This window comes from Alosa pseudoharengus, unplaced genomic scaffold (genome assembly GCF_046254945.1).
Source record: "Alosa pseudoharengus isolate Yale_2024_CS ecotype anadromous, Long Island Sound unplaced genomic scaffold, YU_APseudo_1.1 YU_APseudo_1.1_scf_3, whole genome shotgun sequence".
Classification (NCBI taxonomy): domain Eukaryota; kingdom Metazoa; phylum Chordata; class Actinopteri; order Clupeiformes; family Clupeidae; genus Alosa; species Alosa pseudoharengus.
This window is the reverse complement of record NW_027468718.1, coordinates 18,248,465-18,272,130: the sequence shown is the minus strand read 5'-3', so window position 1 is coordinate 18,272,130 and position 23,666 is coordinate 18,248,465. Positions and strand designations below refer to the sequence as shown.

At 40.0% G+C, this 23,666-nt stretch overlaps 2 protein-coding genes, 1 long non-coding RNA gene and 1 pseudogene across 12 annotated transcripts in view; 3 read left to right on the top strand and 1 right to left on the bottom strand.

Annotated features, from left to right (window-relative positions):
* The window catches only part of LOC143100347 (uncharacterized), a 60,436-nt gene extending 56,983 nt beyond the window's left edge, over positions 1-3,453 (top strand). For all 9 annotated transcript variants that reach the window (XM_076263433.1, XM_076263428.1, XM_076263427.1 and 6 more), the window contains 2 exons: positions 1,147-1,213; positions 1,392-3,453. In XM_076263433.1, the coding sequence (XP_076119548.1) occupies positions 1,147-1,213; positions 1,392-1,395 (71 nt within the window). In that variant the 3' untranslated portion in view covers positions 1,396-3,453. The remainder of the gene's footprint in view (positions 1-1,146; positions 1,214-1,391) is intronic.
* A 3,010-nt stretch (positions 3,454-6,463) lies between these two features.
* LOC143099653 (uncharacterized) lies at positions 6,464-8,913 on the top strand. Of its 2 annotated transcripts, XR_012981710.1 has the most exons (4): positions 6,464-6,864; positions 7,001-7,043; positions 7,456-7,542; positions 7,835-8,913. It is a non-coding gene; the product is annotated as an uncharacterized LOC143099653 (long non-coding RNA). The 2 variants fall into 2 exon arrangements; XR_012981709.1 differs by having other exon boundaries at positions 6,464-7,043.
* Positions 8,914-8,996: 83 nt separating this feature from the next.
* On the bottom strand, positions 8,997-9,106 carry LOC143101016 (U2 spliceosomal RNA; annotated as a pseudogene).
* A 3,420-nt stretch (positions 9,107-12,526) lies between these two features.
* LOC143100346 (uncharacterized) lies at positions 12,527-18,733 on the top strand. The gene is made up of 10 exons (XM_076263423.1): positions 12,527-12,545; positions 13,194-13,259; positions 13,585-13,651; positions 14,106-14,390; positions 14,724-14,966; positions 15,143-15,259; positions 15,434-15,655; positions 16,270-16,368; positions 16,863-16,950; positions 17,723-18,733. Exons 3-9 carry the CDS (start codon positions 13,597-13,599, stop codon positions 16,913-16,915), a joined length of 1,074 nt encoding a protein of 357 aa, XP_076119538.1. The 5' UTR covers positions 12,527-12,545; positions 13,194-13,259; positions 13,585-13,596; the 3' UTR covers positions 16,916-16,950; positions 17,723-18,733.
* The last annotated feature ends 4,933 nt before the right edge of the window (positions 18,734-23,666 follow it).

Sequence of the window (23,666 nt, the reverse complement as noted above, 5' to 3'; positions counted from 1 at the left end):
TAATATGTTTGGTTTTTCAACACATGTAAGAAATATTGGTTAGTGTGAAGAGCCATTTTATATTTTAGTACACATTTAAGCCTCAGAAAACGTTATCAAGATATGATATCAACATAGCAAAGTAGGTGCTTTGAAACATATAGACATGTGGGGTAGACTACAAATCTCGATCTGTGGGTTAGCGAGGTATGTTCCGCTCAAAGCCAGGGTATGCTGTGACACAAAAGTGGATCTGTTTTAGTGTCGCTATATCACCATGGTGTCTTATGCTGTCAACCAAACCTGGTCGGGAGGAGGTTATGTGCTAAGTTATAGCTCAAATCGTGTAATCTACCGCCCACTGACCAATCAATTGTCTTAAAAACTAAGTTATCTCACGTGTAGGATTCTGTCATATATCATACAGGTGCATACCATACAACAACTGATGACAATTGATTTATTTGATGTTATAGGTTAGACACAAAAAATGACCGCAGTTTAGATTAAGCTATCGCTCATGAATGCGGAAGTAATAGAGGCGGTCTTGTGCATCTCCATGTTTTACGATTGGCCAACGTCATCCCAACACCGAGAATGTGCACAGATCTGAGCTGAAAGCCTAGTTTGACAAATATATCACATAACTGCTATCGTAGTATCAAAACTATGATATAGTCATACATGGTCATAAATATAGTCATACACATGAAAATTAAGTATGAAGTTATTTTTCATGTTTGAAGCTCTATAAATTAGATATTCTCATTTATTTAAGACATGCAATCTAGTTGTTAAGGAAGTACTTAACCAGTAGGATTATATAAATAAATTCAACTCTTCGGATGGGATTCATTGTGAAGATATTGTGGTCAAAACATGCTTACATTTTTCATAAATGCAATATTCAGCAAGTCATAGCTTGAGAAATATTCAACTGTGGGGTAATTATTTCAGAAGTCAATTAACAGTGTAGAATAGTCCCTTAAAATGTCAAGAATCGAGCATGAATCGTTCAAAAGTAAGTAGCTTTTAATACAGGTTGCATGGTGACTGTGACAGATGATGAGTTTTCTTATATGACAGTGTTACGTAGGACCTCTCTGTTTCATGTTCTCACGTTAATGGACTTGAATTTGGTATCTGGTATGTTTTTTTACGATCCAGCAAAAAGTGAAGGAGAGCAACAAGACAAGACTGCTGAGCACGAGCCATCTGAGGACCAGCCGACCAGGTATGCTGTCATTCTCCAGACAGAGAGTGGTAGTCATATTTTAAGTGTCGTGTTTTCCAACCTACTGTATGCAGATTAAGCTATTGTTGAACCTATAAGCTCTGGTATATTCTAAATAGGATGTGAGGAATATGGAGAAAATTTTGTTTTTTGGAGCTTATTATGTCTTGTCTTGCAGCTGAGCCTTCTGGGAGTTCTGAACAGAAAGAGAGCTGAGGAGGAGGAAGCGGACCAAAGCATGTCCCTGTGGATTAATCTCTGGATTTTAAATTCTACTTTGATACTTATTTGGCTACTCAACCCAGTGATGACTGGACCAAAGTTTTACTGGACCAAAGTACTCTTTACACATTATGAACTGAGATATGAATGTGGTAAAGATACTGAAATGACTTTGGCATACTCCCAGAACTAATATTTTTCTGACAAATCTGTATAAATCTAAATCACCAAAGAATATATACGTTTGTCCCTTATTTGTTTGATGATTTTTGAATCATAAATGCTTTTACTAATGTTATTGAGACAGTCTACTCAGTGATAGGGAAATGCTAGCCAATGAAGACTATGAACTATGTTCCTCGAGCTCAGGAAACAATATCATCCAATAGTCAGCTCGAGAAACAATATCATCTCTTTGCTTTGCTCTGGCTGCTTCTAATGATACACATACACACACACACACACACACACACACGGAGTTCAGAAGAATGAGCGATATCGTTATGTTATGATGTTATATATGAATGCTTTGACATGCTGTAATATTGTGTAATTTTACTAATATTTTGATTCAAAATATGTATATATCTTCACCAAATCACCAAAAAGCTTAGTGTTCTTATTTCACTTTTTCATGAATCATTGTATTTGTGTAGGTTTTAATATTGTATGTGTGGTGTATGAATGAGACGACTGTATGTTGACGAAATGTTCTTTCAATGTCATTATTTATGCCAGTAGTATTTGTACATTTTTATTTGTACATTGTTGTGAGTGTGTGTGTGTGTGTGTGGGGGGGGGGGGGGGTAATCTTACAGTGTATCCAGATGCAGGTGGACTTTAGTGACTCATATACATGAAGATGAGGAACACACAATTTAATTTGGCGACAGGTTATAGCGGTTTAACATGAACAACCCTGAAATGACACTGATTTAAAGGGTTTATTACATCTGTACTACAGATCCCAGTGATTGCAGGGAGAGGAGAGTGCAAGGCAGCAATAAGGGAGAGTCAGAGAAAGAGGAGGATAGAAGGGATCCATGGACCATTACATTTATTTGGTAAAGAAGAGACAGTGGCCTCACCCAGTCAATCACAAGGCTTGTGTGCCATATGGTGTTCTTTAAAATCTCAATCTTGATAGTTTTAGTTGTGATAGTCAGAAAGATGGAAACAGTGGTTTGTTGATGCAATAAGAAGTGTTGTTAATACTGAGTGCTGATTGGCCTGACACACCAGTTAGTATTGTGATGTAGTGACAGCAATCGTGATATTTTAGCGGTCAGAACCGAGCCTCATGAGGCCACGTTTGTGATGGTGTCAAGACCTCTTTTACCTCTTCACACCCTCACCACTTAACTTATTTCTGTCAGACACATTTTCCCAGAAGGACAGAAGGTCTTGCCTGAGTCACAGGAGAGCATTTCAATTGGTTATAACCTGCTGCTTAGCGGTCTGTTTTGTACAATCAGATTGTGTTTTTAAACTGGAAAAAACCATGCATTTTTTTGTCTGCTTGCAATTCTCTCATCCCTCACCCTGTGGAGAGAAGAAGAGAAGTGGGCACACACTGTGGGCAGCCGTGGCCTACTGGTTAGCGCTTCGGACCTGTAACCGGAGGGTTGCAGGTTTGAACCCCGACCAGTAGGCATGGCTGAAGTGCCCTTGAGCAAGGCACCTAACCCCTCACTGCTCCCCGAGCGCCGCTGTTGATGCAGGCAGCTCACTGTGCCGGGATTAGTGTGTGCCTTACCTCACTGTGTGTACACTGTGTGCTGTGTGTGTTTCACTAATTCACGGATTGGGATAAATGCAGAGACCAAATTTCCCTCACGGGATCAAAAGAGTATATATACTTATACTTATACCCCTGGTCTCCCCATCCTCTGTTTAAGTCCTCCTTTCCTATTACTGCCAATTTGATGTTTAGATTGTTTTATTTTACTTTTCATGGGGCAGAGAGATGTTTCATAGTAAAGACTATCTGTATGTAATAAAAGTTTTTTTTTTCACTATATGTATTGCATGTTTTTTTGTTGTTGTGTGTTTGCAACAGACTACTGAATTATACAAATTTCCCCTAGCATCACAGAATCAAACAAAACTAATACACACACACACACACACACACACAGGGACGTGCACAGACAGACCTCCGCTGCTGCTGTAGCACCTGCCCTTTTGCTCTCTGACAAGAAGAATTCACTATTTGCAGGAATGTTTTCCAAATTATTTGTAAATTACATGTAAGTGTTTAAAATAGTAACTACAATCATAGTTTCATAACTTCTTGTCCTAACTACAACTGCATGTTGGGGTCTAATTCTGCTACAGTAGATGTCCTGAGCCGGCCAGTCTCTTGAACTACAGACAGGCCACAGATAGGTTAGCTCCTGACCCTCTCTCTTGGACTACAGACAGGCCACAGATAGGTTAGTCAAATTTAAAGGCATTTTATTTGCATTACTTTATGCAGCATTACTGTTTGGTACAGTGTTGCCAAAGCTAGTGTTACAAATAACAAAGTAGTGCCACAAGGAAAAGAAGACAGAGATACAGCATACAATGTATAAACATGTGAGCACAAAATAGACAGTACTGTAGTAGAAATAATACTAGAATGAAAGGTAGGGGTGAGTGTGTGTGTGTGTGTGCGTGCGCACATGTGTCTGTTTGACTGTAGGTTTACTTAAGTCATGTCCTTCAGGTTGTGACATTTTAAGACATATTGTGCTGCCAGGGCAGCAGAGGGCCTTTCACCAAGAAGTATGGTCATTTTATCATTGTCTTCAATGTCTATACAATTTGGTTTTCTCTAAGTTTATGAAAAAAGGTCCCTGACCCTCTCTCTTGAACTACAGACAGGCCATGGATAGGTTAGCTCCTGACCCTCTCTATTGGACTACAGACAGGCCACAGATAGGTTAGTCCCTGACCCTCTCTCTTGAAATACAGACAGGCCATGGATAGGTTAGCTCCTGACCCTCTTTCTTGAACTACAGACAGGCAATGGATAGGTTATCTCCTGACCCTCTCTCTTGAACTATAGACAGGCCATGTATAGGTTAGCTCCTGACCCTCTCTCTTGAACTAGAGACAGGCCATGGATAGGTTAGCTCCTGACCCTCTCCCTTGGATTACAGACAGTCAGGTCACACAGTAACCTGAGAGGCCTATATTCACATACCAAATGAAACTGCATTTTTAAGTAAGCATGCGTAATAAGCTGGTGGATAGTAGGCTGTTCATGTCAGTAGATCTGATCAATGCAAATCATGATACATTTGAGTCTGGATCAGCCTGGCTGAGTAGCTGTTTGTTTATTATGTTTAATGTGCGATATGGTTTCTGTAATTATGCTGATGGACAGTCTTTTTGGTTTGTTTTTTGCTGTTTATTGTGTGACAGTTATTTGTATTAGTCATTGTCTCATCCAGGACCTTGACATCTCTCCTCCCAAAATCCCAAGTCAGGCCATTGCAGCATTTGTTAGTGAAGTGTGAGCAGACACATTGCACAACATTACTCTGAAGGAGTGCTATACATGCCGAATTTGAAGTTTCTTGGTGTTTTATGCCCCCAACATTGTCTTCAAGGCAGCGCTGGGGGCATAAAACACCATCGAGCTATTTGAAAGCATGCAGGAGACTGCAAAACAAAATGTGTTCTATTCCATTTACTTCTTGCCATAATATGAATGTGTTATATTATGGCTGTAAATGAACATGTGTGTTTCAGCTTAAGGAAAGGACTGTCAGATCTGAACTAAAATAGGTACCAACCAACATTGTTTTGGGACTGCAGAGTTCCTGTCAGACTGGTTTAATTCCAACTTTTGCAAGACAAGCAAACTCCACAGGAGTGTAAAATGATGAACTGTGATATTTCAACCTTCAGGGTTGTAACAATCTTAAGTATAAACAGTGATAAGAATAATGTTTTGAAATTCTTGATTTCATTCGCAGTTAAAAATGACGCGCCATCTGCATTTCTAGAGATGGCAAGTGCACAAATACTGCTTAGCCAAGTCACTGGAGAAGGGGTGGGGGTAAGTCATTTGGGATGGTATGCTGTGTGGTGAGCTAAGCCTGGTAGGGGGAGCTGGTTTCAAATGACTGCCAAGGTTCCATTGCATTCATGTTTAGGGGTGCAACAGTCATGACCTACATCAGCGGCATCCTCCGAAACAAGAGCCAGCACACAGCCGTGGGCGTAGGCCTGCCTTATTAGCATGAAAACACCTTTGAACACAACAGACAATGAAAACATGAGAGAGTTGTGGATGGTGGGGGGGGGGGGGGGGGGGCTAAGTCTTCCTGATGAGGAGACAGTGAATGTAGAGGCCATCTTAGTTGTCTGTTTGTGATCATATAAAAGGCCAGAGTGACGGAACAAATAGCAGCTTTTGTCTTCATGTTGCCCCTAACAGCGCTGACACACAGTAATGCCAAAATCCACTCAATGAAATACATTGCTTTTGACCAATGCTATACGGCACTGCATGAAACTGGACCCACCAAATGTCTCAGTATTAAGAACTAGGATGTCATAATGTCCCCACCTCACAGATGTGAAGGTTGCAGCTCACCCCCACACATGTTGTGGATGTTGGAGAGCTGTGTGAGCCATGTGTTGGCGCCCCACCCCAGCAATACTGTACTGTTCTCTGAGCTCTGTGCTCATCGCCCCAGGCCAAGCTCTGATAAACTTAGCACAGTGTAAGGGAACTCCTAGAGCGTGCCAATAGACAAAAGGCCCATAGCAGCAGTGCTCCACCTTCTGGTCAATAAAGAGAGCTTATAGGACTAAGTAATGATTACAGTGAGAATTCATTTGGTCAAGCAATGATGCATGTTATCCAGGACTTTGACCCCACCCACCCAAAAAAATAAACTGGCCTTTGCTTTCATTAGCAGAGATATTTCCTTAAAATCCATGGTTTGCATGTACTAAATAATTTGCAAATAATAATTTTATTTTAGATTTAATATTTTCTTTGTTTGTTTTTTTTTATCCTGGCTTCAGTAGATTAAGTAGTAATGAGCTATTTTAACTTTATATAACCCATCATACTATTATACACTTTTGTTTAGAATCTGTCTCTAGGCCAGTGATCACTAAAGACTGTGGGCCCACAAACTGCACGCTGACCTGCACAGGAGGGAAAAACATCCTGTACACATGTAAAGGCATGGACCCTGTTGAGTACATGGATTACAGCTGGACAGATAGCAAGGGGACCAGACACTCGGGGCCTGTGCTGATGGTGGAGATGAGTAAAATGCTGGATGAGATCTACACCTGCAACTTCAGCAACCCAGTCAGCTGCTACAGTATACTAGGAGCATCAGGGAATCAGAGCTGTTCCCTTTAGCAGGCGCGTGTGTGTGTGTGTGTGTGTGTGTGTGTGTGCCCTATGAGTACTGGTAAGTATGCATTAACTGAAACTCTAGTTTTCACACATTTTACCCCTTGCTTGGAATGTATAATGTTGTCATGATGTATTTCACAAAACTCTTACAAAATCCCCCACACCAATCATGATTTAATTTGCCTCTGTAGTTCCCAACTGATCCTACAGTTTCCCCAGGAAACCCCTCACAAGGTCAGTGACTTGCTATTGCTTTTGAGGAGAGAAAGATGGTGTGTGTAGTTTAGTACTGGAACATGGAGAGAGTGGGGAACTCATGTGCAATAAGTGCAGTTGAGAGCAAGCTGTAAACACATTATTTCAGACCATCTTCAGTTGACCATAAAATCATATGTTAAAAGTTCAGGACATTATTTTTTAGTAATTATACAAGGACATAATACATGATATGTTTTGTAAATAAATAAGCACAATACATTTGATAAAATCTCAAAGAAAATGTGTCATTGTATTAGTCTCAGCACTGAGAGATTTGATATATGCCTAGTTTCCATGCAAACATCCAGTATCGGTGTAGCTGGTGTGGTATGTAACTAATCTAGCTAGATTGCTGTGTGAGGGACTGTGTGTGCTTCTAATGTTGTAGTTCAAGGTCAGATGAGTGGAAGACCAGGAGAAAAAAACAGAACATTGAAGCACTCTGAAACACTCTGTCCACTGGTTGATGTGAATGGTGAGTAGAAACACAACCTTTTGCTAAGGTCGGACATTGTGCAATTCATGATATGTGAAGAAATATGAATATCGGCCATTGTGCTCTATTTTTATAATCACATAAACAGTCATCCACATACTATCATTTTTATTCAGTTTTGTTATGCATATGTTATTGGCAGCATTATATCATCATATCACGTGGCATGTGTAGCATATAATCAGCTCAGGAACTGAATACTTGAAATATTTTCACTACCAAGAAGCACAACTCTAAGGTATCATTTCTTTGTTTGTCTGTTTCACAACAGGTTTTTCTGTCCATACTGTGGAGCAACAAGGATAAACAAAAGAGATGGAAACATTTATGTAAAATGTTTCAAATCAGTTACCCTGTAATTAATTTGACAACAAAGGCATGTTTATCTGTCCTTTTCATCAAGTTTCACCCCCAAAGTGCAAGTGAGTTGTTTTCCACAATATATGTCTGTTCTTCTCTCAAGCATGTGACTTACAAAGGGAATTTCTGCCTAGTTCACAAGTTTCAAATAAGTATATGTAAGTAATATACTCTTTTGATCCTGTGAGGAAAATTCGGTCTCTGCATTTATCCCAATCCGTGAATTAGTGAAACACACTCAGCACACAGTGAACACACAGTGAGGTGAAGCACACACTAATCCCGGCGCAGTGAGCTGCCTGCTAGAGGGGCACTCAGGGAGCAGTGAGGGGTTAGGTGCCTTGCTCAAGGACACTTCAGCCGCTTCCTAGTCGGGGTTCGAACCGGCAACCCTCCGGTTGCCGAAGCGCTAACCTGTAGGCCACGGCTGCCCCTAGGGATGTGCACCGTTCCTGGAGTCACTGCAATACCGGGTCGATGTGTGGAGTGGACGGAGCAAGCCCATCTTCCGTCTCCAGATTAAAGGAAAATTCCGTTTTTTAGCACTTTAAGGCCCTTTTCTGGTTTGTTTTGGATGAACTAGAGTGGTGGACACCGAAATTTTGACGATTGGTCCTGTCTCGACTTTTCTGACTCGTTTTGAATCGCCTTTGACTTCTCAGGGTGGCTGGCAATGGGCATACTGTAGTAGGCTACTCAAACATGTCCTAAAACAACCCTTAACGTTCGTTTTCAAAACTGTGCAACTCACCGAGTGGTTAGTGGTGTTCGTTGATTATTAAAAACAAATATATCGGCGCAATGTATGATTTCCAGCCGTCTTATTTGCTATTGTGGAACTATTCACAACCGGTCAATATTTGAACCTGACGCATAGACGGTGGCACAGCTATCAACGTGCAATGAGTCTTCCAACAGAAATCAATGGGATTTTACAAAATGCCAATGACAGAAACTGTATTTCGCTACACTACTTGTTTTGGAACATCAACGAACACCACTAACCACTCGGACCAATCGTCAAAATTTCGGTGTCCACCACTCGTTCATCCAAAACAAACCAGAAAAGGACCTTAAAGTGCTAAAAACCAGAATTTTCCTTTAATATATGGTCCTCGGGTAGAGGACGTATCAGATATTAAACTGATAAGAATAGATCTTAGCCAAAAGGCCAAGAAGCAAAGTATCCTATAGTGGCTAACCAGGACTTTCTGCTTTTATGCATACTGTGTATCCATATTCATTAGAATTCTCAGAGGAGAAGGGAACTATTTGGAATGTCTGTGTAATCTGCCTTGTATGAACAGGTCTGCATGAGGCATACACCCTAGAGCGATGGGCTGGGGAGCTGGATTGGCTGGAGGCCAACAGGCAGAGTTTCTGACAGACTGGTGTAGTTCATACCTACCTCATACCAAGACAAAACCAGCACACCACCCCACCCCACCCCCCAACACACACACACCCTTTTCGTCTCATAAGATGCAGGATAAGGACACAGAATGTAGAAGACACAATGCCAGTATTTTACCTATTAGATAGGCCAATTTGCACCACCAATACACACTTGCAAACACACACAGAGTCAAGGGCATTTTCAATATACTTTTTTTCTCTATCAATTCGTCTGAACAAAAAGGGTTATGCTCCTACCCGAGAGAATAACATTACATAATGCAATAGAAGGCATTCTTGGCGAGCATTGGCATTTTCAGACATGCTATTCTCCATACATTGTAGTATCAAAATGATCTTGATTGAGTGTCTTTTTTAATCAATGTATTTAATTTTTTAGTTTTTTATTTTGAAGTAATCCAAAAGTATTAAAATTACGTTACATTATTTTGTAATCCAATGGATTACGTTACTGATTACAAAAATTGGTGTGTAGTCTGTACTCTGTAATGGATTACATTTCAAAGTAATCTGACCCAACACTAACAACATACTTTTGTTTCCATATCTCATTGCCTTGTTTGTGAAAATGTGGCGCCAGACGCCATTTTTTAAGATGATAGTAGCCACCTGGGATGCTAACTGGCTAAAGCTAATTTGAACCCTTAACCCCTAGTTCTATCAGCCTTGATGATATGGTCAGCCTGATTGCTAAATGCTGATTGGCTATTAGGTGACTGCCTATTGTATAGGGGTCATATTTTCTTTCGTGCACGTCATGTGCGTTCATGTCCATCACTGGAGTGTGTGTTACTCCACCACCGGGTTTTGCTTTGTTTGTGTTCTGTTTGTGTGTCTTCTTTATTTTCTTTCTAGTTTGACTGTATTTTGTTATTATTACCTGTTTTTGTACACTGTTTTGCACCAGGATTGTTTGGGAATTGTGGTTTAAATAAAATCCATCGTTTTTACAACCTGATTTGCTTTGTCTCTGCTGTGTCTATTCCTCCTGTACCATGACTACCCGTATGACACGTAGTGTCTTCAGAATACGGGGAAGAGTGACAGGCTGTAGTGCAAATGGACACATGACACATATTATGGGTCCACATGCCTGTGGGGAGTTTGAATCTAACCAGTGGTTATTTCACCAACCCCCTTCCCCCGTCCTGTGTCTCTCTCTCCCACTTCTGACTCCTGTCACTGTCCTATAAAGGCAAAAATACCAAGAAATATAAAAAAAGAAAAAAGAGGAAGTGAGTCGTTTGCATTTGCTCAATCTGCAGTCAGGTTGCTGGGTGCCACATTTTCCTGCCTTCCCAGCATACATGGCTGCATCGCTAGTCCACTCACACAGCAAGTACATTTGGTATGGGTGGTATGACTGCTGGGTGTTGCTGGTTTCAGATTACTGGTGAAGCATCAGGCACTCTTGTTTATGGTGGAAGAGACACATGAACGGCGCCATCTCGAACACATGAGACAGCACTCTGATGTGGGCGTATGCATCTGAAACACATGAGACAACACTCATGATGTGGGCGTATGTAGGCCGCGTTTGCTTGATTCACAGTATTAGAACTTCACATGTGAAATGTCTGCAACAGGAAACGCAGCCCTGAAATAGCACAGTGGATAAGGAACAAAAGGGGATGTTGACAAAAGGGCTTCTGATTGTGTCTGAATCGTGTCGTCAGATGAAAGGCCTGTGGTTATGCCTGCACTCCACCTACTTTCCAGAGGAATGGAGCAAACGTCTCAGAACAGAAATGAATGTGAAGTATAACAAACCTCACGTATAACAAACCTCACAGACGTAAGGTTAAAGCTTGTATAACCACCATGCTAGGATGTTGAAGTTATGTGAGCCTCTGTAATGGTGCCCAAGCCCAGCGATACACCCGAGTGAGCTCACACTGCTGTGGGCGTCGCCCTGAGAAGTTGATTCACAGTGGGGGAAACTCCAGTAACAGTCTAAAAGACTCACAGTAATGAATATGCAGTGTGTCACTGTGGTCTAGTGCCACCATGTGATATCAAAGTTGGTTAGCATGAAAGTCTGACAAGAGTACACAAAACACTTCCATACTGATTGTGAGTTAAAACAGACTGTATTACTGCAAAAAATAAAAGGTAAAAGGGTGGAGGAAAGACAAAGGTGAGGACAACACAAAGTCTGATTCCATCAGAATAACTGTAAGCAGTGATGATGCTACGGCCTGGGAATCCACATGAGCAACCAGGCTGCTGTGGGCGTTACACTGACAAGCTTGTGGGGGAATTCCTAGAACGTGCCTTCGAATACAAGATCAATTGTGGCAGCAGTGCTCCACCTGCTGGTCAAAAGAGGGACAGACAAAACAGATCCAGTGACCGCGCAGACGCAGTGTGAGTCAATGTGGACTGAGCATGTTCCTTTAGTATCAACTGAGTATCAACTGACCTCATCCAGGACTTTGGAACCTCCCCCAAAACATTCTTAGTTGAGCACACATTATGCAGTTTTACTCTTGATTGGCAGTTTAGAGTAGCCTAGAAATCTAGATGCACCCTAGCGGCAGTAAATGTAATTTGCTGCCAGGGTAGTCTAGCAACTCTCCGTTGGCTTGCGAGCTGGAAAAATGAAACTTCGATCAGGCCAATCACATCGTGTAGGCCTATAGAGTCCGTAGGCGGGCATACAGGCGGGCAACATAATGATGGCAGAGTTGCGACGGTTCGGCGTGAATTCCCTACTTAAAAACAAAAAAGATGGATGTTGCTGTTGACGAACAGCGTGACACGAGTTAAGCTTTTTTAAGTTGGCAAAAGTTTGAACTAGCCAACTAGCTCTGCTGGTGGAAAAACGCATGGGACTCATGAGTTGTAGCGCTATCCTATTGCATGCAGAGGGAATTTGAAAGACAACCGTTTATCCCGCCCCTCGAACTGACCACTGCGAATGGTGAGTCCCCAGACCCTACATCTTGATGTGGGTCTGGCTCGTCAGGTTAAGGTTAGAGCACTTTTGTTATGAATGTGTGGCAATAAGCCCCAGCAATCTCCAACCCAAAACAATGTGTTCATTGTGAATAAATAGTATTACTGCAGATAGATCAAATACTTTGAGGGGAAAAAATGCCATGCTGACTTCTCCCTCTCTCTCTCTCTCTCTTTCTCCCTCTCTCACTTTGGCAACCAACACTGCTATAAACAGGAAGAACTGGCTACACTGGTCAACACTCTCAGTATGAAAACAATTCTGGTTATTCATTTTTCCACTCCGCATTTCATCTGTGTCCACCCCTATACACTCTTCATGCAATCATCACCCACCCAGTTATTTATGTTTATGTCAGGAGATACATACTTATTAGTGGACATTTGTTCCACTATTTTCATTCTGTAGCTTCATTCTATTCGTATAGTGCCACTTTGATATTGTGCCTACAGGAGATTTACAGAGACTTGGTAAGCAGGGAGTTACCATTGCATCATGCAGCTCACTGAAACACTTAACAGTCTGTAACTAACTATTGTTTTAAAAACACAAAAACATATAATAAAACATACTAACAAAAAAACACAATAAACACACAAACCACAGATATACATATTCTTCAACAATACCACACAGTTAAAGAGTGTGGTTTACACCAATATGGTTTACACTAATAACAAACACTCCCTCTTGGCATTCTTTTATCTAATACCTCACAGACCGGTTAGACTACATTTTTTTATTCAAACCAACTGCCTACTCTTTTCTTGTCGTATTTGCTACAACACGAAATGACATATGGACTTTTAAAAAACATTATAATTTCTATATTCTATATTCCTGTGGAATAATCAATGGATTTTATGTTGGCACTGACTCTCTACCGACAACTCAGGAGATTCCTAATCAATTGAAAGCCTTTTCACGCTGTTCTCATATCCATCAGTGTTATCCTTCTCAGGTAGGTGAATAAGTATAGTTTGTAATTTTCAATATGCGGGATAATAGACTTCACAGCGTTCGGATGGTTAAGTTAATGCACTTTGAGGAATAAAGGCCACTCAGCTTTATGTTGTGTGGCCACATTAGCCTACTTCCTCCAATGTTGTGCTATCCGAATTTTGTGTTGTCCATTATCCTGTAGTCATTAAAAAACAGTACATGTTATTTTTGTCAATTTCAGTAATGCATTCTTAGATTGTTTTTGAATACATAAGCAGGAACTCAGAGGAAAATAGATATAGGAATGATTACATACAGTAATTAACCTTGTGTGACCTGGGCAGGTATATCGGGAAATGAGTTTTACTCTGTCCGTACTGCTGCTTCAGTTACTGTCTGTGAGCCACTCAGGTGAGTTCTTAGTGTTTTCCTTTTTAAAAACATATTACTGACAACTGACCTCATGAAATGAATTGAATTTATGATTGGCATAAATAGGGAGAGATAGGAGGGGCCAGACAAATTGTGACACAACCGGGTTTTAAAACTTATACTTATTAAAACCATAGTCCATGTAAAATATAGACCCAAACGTGCACTCCTAATTTCCGCTGGCACAGAAAACAACATTGAGCTAATGGTGACTTGTGGACAAACAATAATAGAAAATAAAAAGTCAACATTAATAAAAATCTGATTCATTTTAATTTCAAAGTATCTGCATCGGTTTTGGACGCTTCAACTGGAAACTCTACAGTGTATAGGAACAGATTGAAAGGGTCTACAATCAGCTCCCTCTCCCTCTCATTCTCAGCAGCTCACTACTGCTTTAAACCTGATGCTGTTTTAACATTCATCCTTTTAGATATCATCCAAAAATATACTTTGAGGAGTGGTTCTATTGAACTCATTGGACAGGTCCCAAATGTGCTTGTTGAGTCAGTCGTGTGGACACGCAACAAAGACAAAGTTGCAGATTGGGATAAGGGAGACATGACGCCAACATATTATCCTACATTAGATAAGACTGAACTCAACATGGACACATGGGCTCTGACCCTCTCTGACCTGCAGCCTACATGTAATGGTCAATTTGCACTTCAGATCAATGGTATAGAAACAGCCAAGTCTTTTCAACTGATTGTACTAGGTAAGAGTTTTTATACCCTTTTTGGTTTATTGAAAATTCTGTGTGAATCAAAATTCACCTGTAATGCCTATTTAAAATACTGAACATTTCATACAACACAAGGATTGTTGAATTACAATAACTCAGTTGTCACAATTTAAAATGCTTGGGTATTGATAAGTAAACTGTATAAGCATATAAAGTAAATAGATAAATAATAGTCTATTGCTATGATAATGAATTTGAATGTTAAACAGGTGTTATATGTATCGTTGCCATGTGACTCTGGCACGAATAGAAACTCAAACCAGATGAATAGCCTTTAAATGAAGTGTCGTTCGTATGCCTCCTCAGAATCTGTTTCTGGGCCAAATATTGGCCAAGACTGTGACCTGAAAGGCTGCACTTTGACCTGTCAAGGAGCAGGTATTGATCACACTGAGTACAGCTGGACTGATAACCGAGGGAGAAACGAGAGAGGATCTGTGCTGAAGGTGGAGAAGACTGAGGGACTCGACAGGGTCTACACCTGCAACTTCAGCAATCCAGTGAGCTGGAAAACAAGCAGCGTCAAAGAGAGAGAGCTCTTCCCTTCAGGTCAGATCACTCAACAACAAGCGTCATGTATTTTTATGTTTTCAAAAGTAAAATCTCTAGAACAATGATTCCCTGCTCTTGAAAAGATAAACTCAATGTTACATCTTCAAGGGAGGGGTTGTGTTAAATGTCGATAATCCTGGTTTGTTATCGTTTCGTAATCGTTTACTTTGCAGAAAATACAGATGCTAACCTGCACATTATCCTGGGATCTATCGTGGGATCTATCTTGGGCGGGGCAGTCCTGATAATCATAGCTGCAGCAACTGGAATTGCAGTGTACAAAAAGAGAAGTATGCATGATATGGTGTCCCTTCAAACACTGATGTTAGAAAGAATGTTAAAGAAGTGAATAAATGAGTAAAGTTGCCTCTGTCAGTTATGTGACAGTATTTATCAGTGACAATTCCAACAAATTATTTCATTTGAACGATGCATTCAGTTAAGTTCTTAACTGTTTGATGCAGATGAAGCGAATGGAGAGGAAGAAACTAGGAGGGCCCAGCTGTCACAACAGCCATTACAACAACAGCCACTACAACAACAGCCATTACAACAACAGCCATTACAACAACAGCCACTACAACAACAGCCATTACAACAACAGCCACTACAACAACAGCCATTACAACAACAGCCATTACAACAACAGCCACTACAACAAGCAATTCAAATGTCACCAATTAAAAGTAAACAAAATAAATGATATAACGTTTTGTGAAATACAAAGAATCTATTTCTTTAGTACAGTACAATATGAATGTAATTTATAATGGAAATTAGATGTTTTTAGAGTAACCATGTTCAACTTATAAGCAACAGTTATCAAAGTAGTAGGCTTTATTCAATCCAATTTTAAACAACATTATCAATTTGAGGTGCTCAGCTTGATGAGCTAATGGTCTTAGGCTAGATAGTGAAAAATGGAAAAGTCCTGAAGTGAAAAAATGTCAATGCTAGTGATAGGCCTAATGTTTTACCACAAACTACTAGTTCTGCAAAAAAAAAATCCGATTTACATATGGTTTAACATAAGCCTTAAAAAACTGAAGCGGCATCTGCAGACTTTAGCTACACAAAATTTAGCCCAAATTCAGGATCTTTTTTAATGGCTCCCGGCCTGTTAAAAGTATGAATAAGTGGGCCTTAAAGCAGAAAAGGTTTAAAACCCCTGATGTATGCAACATAATGCATTAATGTTATGGATATTGCTGTTTTGTTATTCATGTTAATGCAATAATGTATTATCTATCTAGTAGCATTGGCCATGCTTAATAATTCTTGTTTGATACATCTTTGTCAGATCACCCTCAGCAGGATAGAGAAGGAGATGGAGAAGACAAACAACATGAAACCCAGAAGCTCCTGTCAGCACCTGAGGGAAATAGACCTAATGGAGAAGGTCATTACTTGCTCATCATGCCAGTCTATTGATTCAATATCAGGATTACGTGCAGCCTGACGAGCTGCACGTAAAGATGTAGGGTCTGGGAATTTACCATTGGCAGTGCTCAATCCGAGGGGCGGGATAAACGGTTGTCTTTCAAATTTTCTCTGCACGTAATAGGATAGCGCTACAACTCATGAGTCCCATGCATTTTCTCACCAGCGAAGCTAATTGGCTAGTTGATCAAACTTTTGCCAATTTAAAAAAAGCTTAACTCGAGTCGCGATTCAAAGACTGCTGCCTGATAGAAGTTTCACTACTACCCTTGCTGCATATTACATTTGCTGCCGCTAGGGTGCGTCTAGATTTCTAGGCTCGATTACGTGCAGTCTTTCTTTGATTAATTGTAATCATTCCATGTTGTTGTTTATTTTTCTTTTTTTTTCTCACATCTACATATTAACATTATAACATGCAGTAGTGTATTTACGTGTAATGTATCTTGTCAGATGCTCAGGGTGGACCAGAGCCAGGATCAGCAGATGAAGAGGACTGTATATGAAAATGTAGTGCTACCACCACAGGGAAATGATGGAGGTGAACATCATAATATTCTTTTTTTTTTTTAAATGTATTAAGGGAGTATATTGTTTCAATATAATTCACCCTTGCATGTCTGGTTACTTTGGCCCTCAATTTCAATTGTTTCCCAGCTGGAATATCTTGGGGTGAGCTTCTAAAAACACAAGCCGCTCAAAGTTAAAAATAGTTACATTTTCTATGTTTTATATATTTTATATAATAATAGGTTGTAGCTGCTTGCCTTAGCTATGTCAGGGAGCTAGCTGTATAACTAAATATAATGTATTATAAAACATCAGTTTCCACGTTGTATGTTTTTAACACAGTACTTTGGAATACTCACATTTTTGTGTCAGTGAGAATGCCACCTTAAGTGTTGACTGTTATCCTAAAGAGAATACATTGACTGAAATATGCAGTAAGCCCACATAGTATATCCTCGGTGAGTACAGACAAAAAAGTTAAATCTGTGTAATGATAAAATTGTCACTAATATAGCAAAGGTGCAAAATAACAGTCAGAGACTTAGATGAAGCAAACAGTGAAATGCATTTTAGACCTCTATTATTAATAAAGAATATATCGGACATACATGCATTCAAAAAAGCTCCTTTCTTAAGCACTACTTGCCCCACTTACTAGCACAGCATTACCAATAGTATTTCAGTTGAATAATTACAGTATTATATGCAATCTGATCCATATTCAATGGTGAACAATATCTCATGACTTTGTTGTAGTTTGCATGTAGTTCTTCATGACAAGCCTTCTTCATCTACCTTTTCAGATGCTGTATGTGAGGTGAATGCAATGCTATAAAAGAGCCAGATCCATCGAGGGTCATTACCCAATATTTAAGTACCGGTACTGTTAAGTATCAAAGACTTGACCCACGTTTTCAAAGTACTGTATTTCAAACAGTGGTGTGACATACAAGCAAAGGGATGTTGTCCTGTGATTTGTCCTGCTTTGTAACAATACCAAAGGTGCTATTTCTGTCCAGAACTGGATTTATTGTCACGCTAGCTGTGGATGCATGAAAGATGGACCTTCTCATGAAATTCACACACTATACACTTTTCTAAAATAGCTAGATTTGTGCCCAGTATGACCTCTTGTAAACTCTTACTAGGGAGAGTGACTCTTAAATGATTTCAAGATTATGTGCAATGAAACAACAATGCAACAAATGCACAAAGTCTTTGTGAGGAAGGGTCAGTATTACATGCTGCAAATGCAAACAAAAGTGTAAAACGCAACGTCAGTGTGACGTCACGTGTGAGGAGCAATGGGCTGAGGCTCTCCCCAGCGGAGCAGCCACGGAGTGACCAGAAACCAGGCAAGAGCGCAAGAGGGTCAGAGGGCGTCCATTACCCATGAGGTCTTCTTATAGGACCACCCATTACTCCCAGCACCAATGGGCACACCATGATCTGCAGATTGATAACAAGGCAGCACAGACAAAAGGGGCAGAGCCCCAACAGGCATTAGAAAAAGTGTGATACTAGGAATGACCAGCAGGGCCTTAACAGTATCAGTATTGTATGAAGGGTCAGTTACATGCTGCAAATGCTGCTGTCATCACATTAATGAAGAATGATTTAGAATATACATTTGTGTGACACCTGGGGGCTTTATTTCTTAAAGTGTGCTAGTTCATATATTTAAAATGTAAGATTTTTTAAATGTGTACACTTGTAAGTTATTATTATTATTGTATATTCTTTTATTTTGACATGGTTTTCTTTTATCCTTCCAGTATTTGATTGAAAGATTAAATCTATCCATCTATATCTAATTCCAACATTGGTCATTGGATTTATTACTTGCAAAGTGTTTGAAGATTATAAACCTTAAACCTTATACAGTATTTACCAGTGGTGAGCAGTGGTTGTAGCCTTCCCACCACAGCTGATGGATAACCAAGCCTAACATGAGGCAGAGGCAGTACTCCACAGCAATGCACATTGGCTGGACACAGACAGCAATTATCTCTTCATGATCCGCTAGCTGCCCAATCCGTGAATACATCGTTAAAAAAAAGGTCTCTGTAGCCATCCCAGGCTCCGAAAACTGGATACAAAGAAAGTGGGGACAGCCTGTCCCCTGAAACAAAAACAAACCCCTATGTGGAATTTCTCTGGGAATATGGAAATGAGGGGTGAGGCACATCTCTACTGTGTTTTGTTGGGTCCTTGATTAAAATATAATGTATTGTATGTTGTTGACAAAAGCATCTCCTAATGAATTTAAACATCAACAAATGCGACTTCCTGCGCCATCGCTAACTGCACCTTTAATAACATGAGGCAGTATTCCACAGCAGTGTACAGTGGCTAGAGACAGAACATGTGCTGTAGGCTACCCAACATCCAATGTTTCACCCCATTTGCCTGTGTAGCAGAAATATGCTCTGCCACTCTCTGTTATTTTTGTTTTTTCTGCTAACTTTGACCCTAAGGACCAATAATTGGAGGGTCTGCTCTGCCGGAAACATTGCGGTAAAACATTGTGGCCATTTTAGTGTATATACCATTCATTTTTTGATAGAACATTTTGGAAAATGAAATTTTCTCAAGTCCTCAGTGGGTTGGGTAAGCTGTCAATAAATGCATTCCAGATGCACAGAACACATGTGGCGACAACATCCAATGACAAAATAACTGTTAAAACACATTTCTACTAGCCTGGAAAATCCAGACCCTGATAATCTAGAAAGATTAAGGGTCTGGAAAAGAACAATGTAATAGCCCAACTCGAGGGGCGGCAACAAGCATGCATTTAAAAATCTCACTGCACGCAATTGGATAACACTAGACCATGTTTACTCTGAATGATTTCGGACTTCGACGCAATCGGATAACACTACGAAAAATGTGTACTGTCCTCCAACGTTGCAGCGCTGTCTTCATCAGTTCCATTGTGCTCTCGCGAGAACTCTAGATTTCCAGGGTACATTTCTACATGATTTTGGCTCAATTTAATGCAAAAAAAAATAAGGCGTTCACTTTTTTCCAATATTTTCATCTTTACTTCATTGGCAATCAACTATTCCCCCAAGCTATTACATCAGTCAGCATACCATTCTTTTCACCAAACAGTATACTCGTTCCACAGAAAAATTAAAAGAGGCTCAGAACTTCAGTAGAATTTTAGACTACTCTCAAAATTCTGAAAAACACGCTGGATATTTAGCATCATGGCACACTTACACACATACATACACACACACACACACACACACACACGATCTAAGTAATTTGAATGAGTTTGGAACAACCAACCAACTTTACTGTGAGAAACATGAGGAGGCAGATACCAGAATGTTTTCTCACATTGCATACTCAGTACAATTTCTGCAGCACAAATGGGCTGTAGTGGTTGCAGTAAAAAGAGTGAAAGTATTTGGTATCATTTGAATCATCATTTTATGGACCGATGATTACTGTCCAAAATCTTATGCTAGCACATCTGGATATCACCCAATATCTCCAATGCCGGTGGAAAGATCCACATCAAACCTGTATACTTACTCACTATAAGGGATCAATGAACTGATTGGGTACACAAGGTCTTTGGGTGAAAGATCAAGGTCGCATGGGGTCACACAAATGTACAGTGTTTGGTATCTCCAAAGCCAATCGATGGATCTTCATTAAACTTAACACAGTTATTCATTATAAAGTCTAAATGAACTGATAGGTACTCAAGGTCAAAGGTTATGGTCTAATTCGTTTCCTGTCATAAAAGGTTATGGCTGACAATCAACAAGTCCATTTAGAGAGTACTCATTAGAGAATAAACTTATGTTACTGAAGTACACTGTTGCTGTTTTAAGTTTTTTATTTATGTAACAGATGCAGCTTGTAATTGTGACACTTAATAACTCCTACAAATGTCCTTTAAAATAAAAAACTATTACTTTTAAACCTGGGACTTACCCAGAAGTTCTCATTTTAATTCAAAACCATGTAGTCTGAAGATGACAGCTGAAGATTTCTATTGCATCTTACATAAATTCCCCACCGAAATTAATGGGATTTTATGGATTTAGGTGAAAAAGTGTACACCTAATATATTTTAGGTCTGTACCATGAAGGTAAAACAGATTCAACCATATAAACCATATATTTTCTGAAAGCTTATACCCGCAGGATGTGATCTACCATGACATGTCCAATTCTCCTCATGTATAATACATTGGGTATAGGTAAATTGGATGTACAGTATGTTTTGGGCTGTGCCATTTAGGGAGAACTGATTCAACCACCTAAACCATATATTGTCTGAAAGCATATACCCTCAAATGTGAACTAACATGGGTTTTGACATTTCCCGCCCTCCTCATGACTTTGCTGTCCATGCGTAGTACATTGGGTATAGGTCAATTGGATGTATGGCGATCTACCTAGTGTATGTATCTACCTAGTGCCCTCTTAAGCTTCAGCTGTCAGTCCCACTGATATCCATTAAGCATTTTTGTGTTATAGACACATATCGTCATCAGAAAATAATAATAAAGTTTGGAGCCCTCAGTTGGCAGCAATTGGACCAAAATGGGCCTCTGGCTCATAGACATGGAATTGTTTTCATTTCCCCTGGTTTAAAAGAGGGCCTTGGAGTAAAAGGCTAAACCTATTGAGATTGATAATAATCTTGCTATACAGAAAATAAAGTTTTCTTTAATAATTCTCTTGTCTTGAGAAAACTTTGCAAACGTTGTGTAAACACTAATGCCACGAACAACGTAATGCGTCAATTGATTTGACTCTGCCTGCTATAGCCTCATATAACTTTGTACGAATTTGACCTTTACCTTTGCTCCATGGTCTTTAGTACCCACTCTGTACATGTAGGCTTTATTAAATGCATTAGGTTTCATGAAGATCCTTCAATCTGGTTGGGAGATATCATGCCAACACTATATTTCGAGTATGACCTCATGTGACCTTGACCTTTGATCAGTTCATCAACCTCTTATAATGAGTAAGTATAATAAGTTTGATGAAGATCATCTTACCAGCTTGGGAGATACTGTCTAATATCATGATGTTCTGACATATAATTTGGCCCAGTATCCATTGTATTATGGTACATTATGGTTCCCCATCTCTTTGTGAGCATCAAAGGAGACATGCGTTGCCTTCCACCAACTGAAGATGCCTTCCTATTACACCTTCGCCAAGCCCTGCATCAGTTGGCTGTGTGTAAGTGGGCACACATGGTTCAGCCAACCTACCCAGCTGCCACTGATTTTGGGAGAAATCTTGTCAATGGCAAATTGGTGGCAACCATGATGCTGAAAGAGGCAAAACCTTCTGAACTTAAACATAGCAAATACTGCCGCTGCAAAAAAATGCATGTGTGCCCGAGGATGCTCCTGTGCAAGAGCCAATGTGAAGTGTGGCCTTGCACGTCTCTACACTGGGGACCCCAACAGATATTCAAGGGTTGAACTTGTGCTTGAAGACAGGGACACGTAAGTAAGTTGTAATAGGCAATAAAATAATGTACCGTATTTTCCGGACTATAAGTCGCACCGGAGTATAAGTCGCACCAGTCAAAAAATGTGTCATGAAGAGGAAAAAAACATATATATAAATATATACATGTTGCACCTGAGTCTCAGGACCAGCCAAACTATGAAAAAAAGTGTAATTTATAGTCCGGAAAATACAGTAAGTCGTTTTGCAGTATATTTCTTGTATTATTTATTGCTGTATTATATTTCTTATATTTCCGGCAGATCAGACCCTCCAATTATTGGTTCGTAGGGTCAAAGTTAATAGAAAAAGCATAAATAATAAGTATGGCAGACCATGTCAGGTTCAACCCATTTTTGAGACTTTGGCTCCCCGACTAATAGGACATGAATCAAGCTGGCGCCAAGTCTTTCTGAAAGATAGGCTACCTCAGATTAGACTACATGTGTAACCTAGGAAAGTGTATTTTCCGCTCTTTCAATGGGTTGTCTCAGTTTGTTTTTAGCACTAATGATTGCGGAGATATTCAAGCAGTTTAACACCATGGGATTTCCTTTTTTAACGTTTGTGCTCACTTTTAGAAAGAAGTTTATTAGCAGTTGTTTTCTATCATTTTGATCTCTTTCATTTTCCTGTTTTTGCCTTTGTTTTTTTGTAACCCAACTTGATTTTCTGGGAGAATTTGCAGAGAAGACATTGCACCAGCAGCACAACAATTAGCAGCCCACTACTAGCGATGCTCAAGTACATTCACACAAAATAAGATTCCTTATGAATCGTTGTGCAGGCAGACTAAACCATTTTGGGTTTTAGCAAGGGAGAGTGAGAGTGACCTTAGACCAGGGGTGTCAAACTCATATTAGGGAGTGGGCTAGATTTGTTGCAATGAGACCTCATGGGGGGCCGTCATTGTCATGGTCCTTATCATTTTTCTGCATGGGTATCAGAGTGTTATTTGATGATATCACTTATGAGCAATCAAGCAGAGTGTGAATTACCCCACCATAATTGGGGGGTACTGCTCCTTCACTTCTTCTGACCATCATGGTCCATTACCATATCAATCCCCACCGTGATCGCCAAGTGCAACATGTGTTGTGCAACACACATACAAGGGCATGTGACAAACTGATAATCAGTAGGCTACAGCATATCTCATCGTTCTTATACTGTGTATCCAAAAAAGAACTGTTTTGATCAACTCTGCCCTCACCGTGTCGTCTCCCTGCGGCCTGCTCACGGCTTTTA